The sequence below is a fragment of the Cyprinodon variegatus genome, unplaced genomic scaffold (genome assembly GCF_000732505.1).
Source record: "Cyprinodon variegatus isolate N-32 unplaced genomic scaffold, C_variegatus-1.0 Scaffold558, whole genome shotgun sequence".
NCBI classification, from domain to species: Eukaryota; Metazoa; Chordata; class Actinopteri; order Cyprinodontiformes; family Cyprinodontidae; genus Cyprinodon; species Cyprinodon variegatus.
The window spans coordinates 210,731-216,984 of NW_015151011.1; the positions used below are offsets into that span (position 1 = coordinate 210,731).

The window sequence follows — 6,254 nt, forward strand, 5'->3', positions numbered from 1 at the left end:
TGAAAAATCTTCCTGGATGGAAGAGAAACGTCTTCAAACTTGGAAACAAAGTCCAGAGGATTGATTTTAACATTTTTTTTTTTGTAATAATTATGACCTGAATGACTGAGAATCTTCACCAGCATCTTCTCCTGACTCTGTTTTTATTTTGTCGTTTCTCAGGTGAGCTTTACGTCTCTGACAAATGTGGCAGCGACCAGGATGGAGACGGGTCGGAGCAGAAACCCTTCAAAACTCCCCTTAAGGCAGGTTTTAATGTACAAAGACGATAAAAACATGTTTGATAAACTATCCTGGAACAAAACGATGAATTTCAAACACCTGCACTGATTTATGCTCCTTTATTTCTGGGAAAAGGCTTTTTATACAGAAGCGCTGGGAATCTTTAGTTTGGTTGGTTTCTAACGTTGTGATTGTGATCCAAACCCGCCAGGCTCTGCTGTTTGCTGGGAAGGAGCCGTTTCCCACCATCTACGTGGAATCCCAGAAGGAGGGGGAGGTGAGTCTAACGTCTCCTGTTGGTCTGGATGTGGAAATGGGGAGAAGGTCCCTGAAGACGCTGCTCAGCTCTGTTCTGTAGGATGGATCTCAGACGGCTGCGGTGATTTTAGGCTCAGGTGTCCAGATGTTCTGGATCAGCGGATCGGATTTTAATCTGAAAGCTTTCGGCGATTCCAGTTCATCACAGCACACATTTGACCGTTTCCAGGGCCCACAGCATCACGTTCCTCCACCGTACTCAGCTGTGGGCCTCGTATCAGAACTCCATTATGGAAGAACATCATTACTGGAAATAATTAAACAAATAAGAGATAAATTAGAAAAGTGAAAAATTGGTTTGATGAAAATAAGTTTATTTTAAATTGGAGCAAAACTAAACTATATGATTATTATCTAAAAGAAGAGTTCAGTAAAACTGCATTGATGGAGTCCTGATGGAAAGAAGAAGAAGTTCAGTTTCTAAGCTAAGATTCTAGATGATAAATAAATTAGAGATATATGATCTAAGAAGGAAAGTTAGCAAAGCGTTGTTTTATTTATTTATACGAAAAGATTTCATCGTTTAACTTCAGTTTCTACGATGAGAGCGACCGAGCGGAGAGGAGCGACAAGTCGCAGTTATCATTAGAAAAAACGCCTTTTTGTTTTAATACAAACCCTGAGCTGATTGGAGGAAAAATAATTGAATTCATATATAAGTGAAAAAACTGCACAAAGGAGACGTAACTGACCTAAAGCTGCTGTTTCATAATTTCCCGCTTTTTCCGCTTTCTTTATTTTTCTGTTTCCTTTTTTTTTCTTTTTTGGCGTGCGGCGAACAGCAGCTAGGTTAGTACCGCGATCAAAGACATCTTTTCATCCCGGCCGGCGCATCGCTGCCCCCCTCAGGACAGGTGCAGTCCAGTCAGCTGGTTCTGCTGCGCTGAGCCCGGCTGCCATCTTTGTGAGGGAAAAACTCTCAGTAAAAACTGAAACTAACGATCAAACTGAGTCGATCAGAAGGACTAAAGAGAAGAAACTGATCTAAACCTGCGATAAACTTCCTACAGATTAAGATGTTTTAAAGGACGAACTCCTGTTTCTAAAGTTATTTATATTCAACATTTTAATTTAATTGATAAAAGTGGAAAACAAATTATGATCATTTTTACATTTTGAGAAAATTTCTGGTGGAAATGAAATATTTTTGTCTAGAAATGTATTTAAATTTTTTGTTAAAGTAAAAAAACATGATATTCCTCTTCGTTTCGCTGCTGTTTGTTCATTTCCAACCTCTGTGAGTAAATCTATAACTGTAAAAACCAACAAATGAAGCTTTTCTTCTCACGTCCATCCTGACCCACCGCAGAGTTTGAGGAACAGCTGATAACTTTCATAACAGCCACTTAAACATTTCTATATAATTAAAACTAAATGCTTACTGCTATAATTCTGTTTGTTTTTGCTGAAATTCAGTTTCTGCTGCAAAAAAAATGTAATTTAGAAACAATATAATTACAGTTCAGTCTAGGAGTGTGTTTTAATAAATGTAAAAACAGCCTTCCATAGCCCACTCCATATTAACCTACACATTAACTGCAGCATCAATCTTCTCTTCCGGTTGTCATGGTGATGATGGCTTGTTACGCGCGTTTAACTCTGACTGAACCTACCTGGAGTTGACTGAACTGATTCATAGCAGCTGTTGTTAAACCCAAAACTCCCGACTTTAGGCTGGATCAATTCAGAGTTTAGGATTTAAATCTGAGTTTGATGAACCTGCATCATGTCCCTGGATCCTCTGCTGCTCCAGCTGCTTCCTGCTTTGGCCGTAGAAACGCAGCAGCTAGAGACGGACTGTTCTAGGTTCACTGGGAGCTCCAGCTTTATTCATGCTTGTCTCTGGTCTTTAGCGCTGGGCGGTTATCTCAAAGACGCAGATGAAGAACGCTAAGAAAGCCTTCAACCGCGAGCAGATGAAGAACGACGCCAAGGAGAAAAAGGAGGTTTGTGGATCAGTTTTTCCTGGGATTCTCTGAAAGGCTGAACTTTGACCTGATGTCTGTTTAAACAGGCTGAGGACAACGAGAGGAGGGAGAAGAACCTGGAGGAGGCCCGGAAGATCGTGATAGAGAACGATCCCAGCCTGCCGGAGGCGGAGCCGGTCAGTGGTTCATAATCAGTTTATGCTTCTCAAACACCTTAGCTCATCAAACAGGAAGTCTTTGAAAGATCATATCGCTGCTTTTCTTTTTTAAAGAAGATGAAAAAACCGCTTCAGGTCTACATTCGTGCTAATTTGTTTCCCTTGGAAGTGAAGCCTCCACCCCCCCGTCTGGGCGCCTCCATGTTGCTGCCGCATCAAACTACGTCTGAAGGCTGAACAGTCTGAACCTGTCTGCACCCAAACACTGATTATTTTAGCTAAAAAAGAAACATTGCTGCCCTGATGAGATTAGCCGCTAAAAGAGCCACTGCTTCTCCACTTTGAGATGGAATCATCATCATCATCATCACTCCCTAATCAGAGAGAGTGGGCGTTTATTTACAGTGCAGGCACGGTGTGGTTAACGTAGCTGCTTCCTAGAGGGAGCTGATCTACGTAGATTTTCTCCAGGTGCTCGTTTTCACAGGGTGAAAATACGATATTTTCAATCGTCACACGCAGCTACGGCTCAAACTGTACCACGAAACTCGGCACGATACAAAAAATACTGGACAATCGGCTGGAAAAGGGCAGAACAGTGTAAGCCCGCTGTAGCTACCAGATCTGCTCGGGGCCCCGCCCCTTCTTATGACGTCATCATATGGCAACTCCACTCGGACAAACTGTAGCGCTCCTGTTTCTTAAGGATCAAATCTCTGTAGGAGTGTCAACATATTATTCCCTATATTTGCGATTATTTTACGTTTCATTGATGATCTAAAATAGTCTGTTTATTTTTATTCTTTCTATTAAGATCTGAGGTCAGAGGAGGACAAATGGAACGTCCTAAAGTTGACTTTCGTAAAGATTTTAGACAAAACAGTTATTCTACTTGGAGAAAATGAACGGTTGTCGATGTGTAGCTTAATGTGGCTAACTGAGCGAGCTAAAAGAGGCTAACCTGTTAGCTACAGCTAGCCACAGTTAAATCGATCAGGTAAAACTTCATCGGTCATTAGACACGCTAACGCTACAGATGCTATCGTCTCGGCACGCCCTGCGTGATGTTATTATCGTTGTCTGGGCAACCACAGTGTTTTACATCCTGTGGAAACGTTCAGCCAATCATAGCGTAACGTCGCTGGCAGGAAGCTGGAACCGAGCAGATCTGGTTCCTACAGCGGCTACAGACGGCAGAACTCATGAGGATTAATCAGAGGATTAAATCGGCTAAATGCCTCTTAGTTCCTGGTCTAGATGATGGATGACATTAGAACACAGGAAAGAGGTTAAAAAGGGAGGAAAAATAGGCCCTTTAAGGTCATAAGGGTGTTTAAAAGTCAATGCTACAGCTTTAATGATACATTTTAAAAAGATATCAGTAAATTAAATGATTGATTTGACTGAAAACACATTGTGGTTAATTGTTTTGTTTGTTTCAATGGTTCAAACATCTGTTATGATGCCAACATTGACATTAGGGGGTCAGCAGGTCGGAGCTCAGGTCACCAGAAGCTTTGAGAAGCAAACCTTGATGCTGCAACAGAAATGTTTCCTTTTCTCAGGTGAAAATCCATAAACTGGAGGCCAAACGAGGTCAGAGGGTGAAAGTGTTTGGATGGGTGCACCGCCTCAGGAGGCAGGGTGAGCAGCGCCGCAGACAGAAACCAACATGGCGGCTTAGCTGAGCCGGGACTGACTGAACCTTCCTGTTCCCTGCAGGAAAGAACCTGATGTTCATGGTGCTGCGAGACGGAACCGGTTTCCTCCAGTGCGTCCTGTCTGATCAGCTGGTACGGCTGCTCTCACCTCCCCGCATGTCCCCATCAAAGCTGCTTACCTTTTTGAGGACGTTTGGACGTTCTTTAGTTCTCTGGCTGCTTTTTCACTCCGTTTCAGTTTAAACCTTTTGACTTTAAGTGTATTTTTCTGTTGTTCAGTGCCAGTGCTACAATGGGCTGGTGCTGTCCACAGAGAGCACCGTAGCTCTTTACGGGACCATCACTCCGGTTCCGGAGGGGAAACAGGTAAACGCATCAAACACACCTCCTGCACCAGACAAACCTTCAGTTGGTTTTATTTATGGTAAAATAACTGGATAAAAACAGGTGGGCATGTTAAACATGCAGTTAAAATGCTAACAGAGTTTTTACTCCAGGCCCCTGGTGGCCATGAGCTGCACTGCGACTTCTGGGAACTGATCGGCTTGGCTCCGGCGGGCGGCGCCGACAACCTGCTGAACGAAGAGTCGGACGTGGACGTCCAGCTGAACAACCGGCACATGCTGATCCGCGGAGAGAACGTCTCCAAGATCCTGCGAGTGAGGTCCACCGTTACCCAGTGCTTCAGGGACCACTTCTTCAGCCGCGGGTATTACGAGGTGACGCACGGCGCCGCTAACCCACGCTCCAGTATACTGCGGAGGAGGGGGGCCCAAACATTTCACCCTGGGACCCCGAAAATCACTCAATTCACTATATGTATTCATACGCACTGAATTATGTTCATGTTTAAATACATTTATATCTAAATTAATGCAGATATTTCATTTATTTTTTTAAACGATTTTTATTTATTTCATTGGATATTTAACTATTTGTGTTTTAAAATCTAATGTTATATTTAATATTTAAACCAGATTTTAGATCTACTTTCATCTGTATTCCATGATGTATAGCAGCCCTCCGTAAACCTCAGGGATCAGATCACCATTGTCAAAAAATATCTTTTATATTTAGAATTTTTCACCATTTTTTTACTGGATAATTAAACATTCAAATGAACCCAGCAGCTAAAGCTCGATAAAGTAGAAGTGATGATTATTAGAGGGAAGCTTTTTAGCCTGTAGGGCGATTCTGATGGAGACACTGGCCGTTTCTCACTATGTGTACTCGTGCGTCCTCGTGAAACGTCATCATCCTCAGTCCTAGCACTGTTCCAGTTCACTAGAACAGCAGACTGAGGACGGACAAAGATGTTGTTCTGGCCCCTCCCTCTTTACCCAGCATGCATCAGAGCAGACTTGTCCATTCTCCAGACTGACAGCTGTCCCAGCATGCACTGCAGCAGCAGCAGCTTCCAGGTTAGCGCTCACAGAGCTCAGAGGATTAAGTTAAAAGTTCTAACGTCGGCCCGCTTGCAGCTTCCTGTGCTAACGTCGGCCCCCCCTGCGGGTGCCTGGGCTAACGTCGGCCCCCCCTGCGGGTGCCTGGGCTAACGTCGGCCCCCCCTGCGGGTGCCTGGGCTAACGTCGGCCCCCCTGCGGGTGCCTGGCTTAACGTCGGCTCCCTTGCGGGTGCCTTTGCTAACGTCGGCTCCCTTGCGGGTGCCTTTGCTAACGTCGGCTCCCTTGCGGGTGCCTTTGCTAACGTCGGCTCCCTTGCGGGTGCCTTTGCAAACTTCGGCTCCCTTGCGGGTGCCTGTGCTAACGTCGGCCCCCCTGCGGGTGCCTGTGCTAACGTCGGCCCCCCTGCGGGTGCCTGTGCTAACGTCGGCCCCCCTGCGGGTGCCTGTGCTAACGTCGGCCCCCCTGTGGGTGCCTGGCTTAACGTCGGCCCGCCTGCAACAGCCAGGGATAACTGAGTGAAATATACAGCCTGTTGTTGTTGTTAGCATATCATCTTTGCCT

At 44.8% G+C, this 6,254-nt stretch overlaps 1 protein-coding gene across 1 annotated transcript in view; it reads left to right on the plus strand.

The window, feature by feature from the left end:
- nars (asparaginyl-tRNA synthetase) overlaps positions 1-6,254 on the plus strand; it is an 18,681-nt gene that overhangs the window by 4,453 nt on the left and 7,974 nt on the right. The window contains exons 2-9 of the mRNA XM_015391727.1: positions 163-245; positions 434-499; positions 2,394-2,486; positions 2,555-2,644; positions 4,192-4,270; positions 4,349-4,419; positions 4,567-4,653; positions 4,785-5,006. Of these exons, the coding sequence (XP_015247213.1) occupies positions 163-245; positions 434-499; positions 2,394-2,486; positions 2,555-2,644; positions 4,192-4,270; positions 4,349-4,419; positions 4,567-4,653; positions 4,785-5,006 (791 nt within the window). The remainder of the gene's footprint in view (positions 1-162; positions 246-433; positions 500-2,393; positions 2,487-2,554; positions 2,645-4,191; positions 4,271-4,348; positions 4,420-4,566; positions 4,654-4,784; positions 5,007-6,254) is intronic.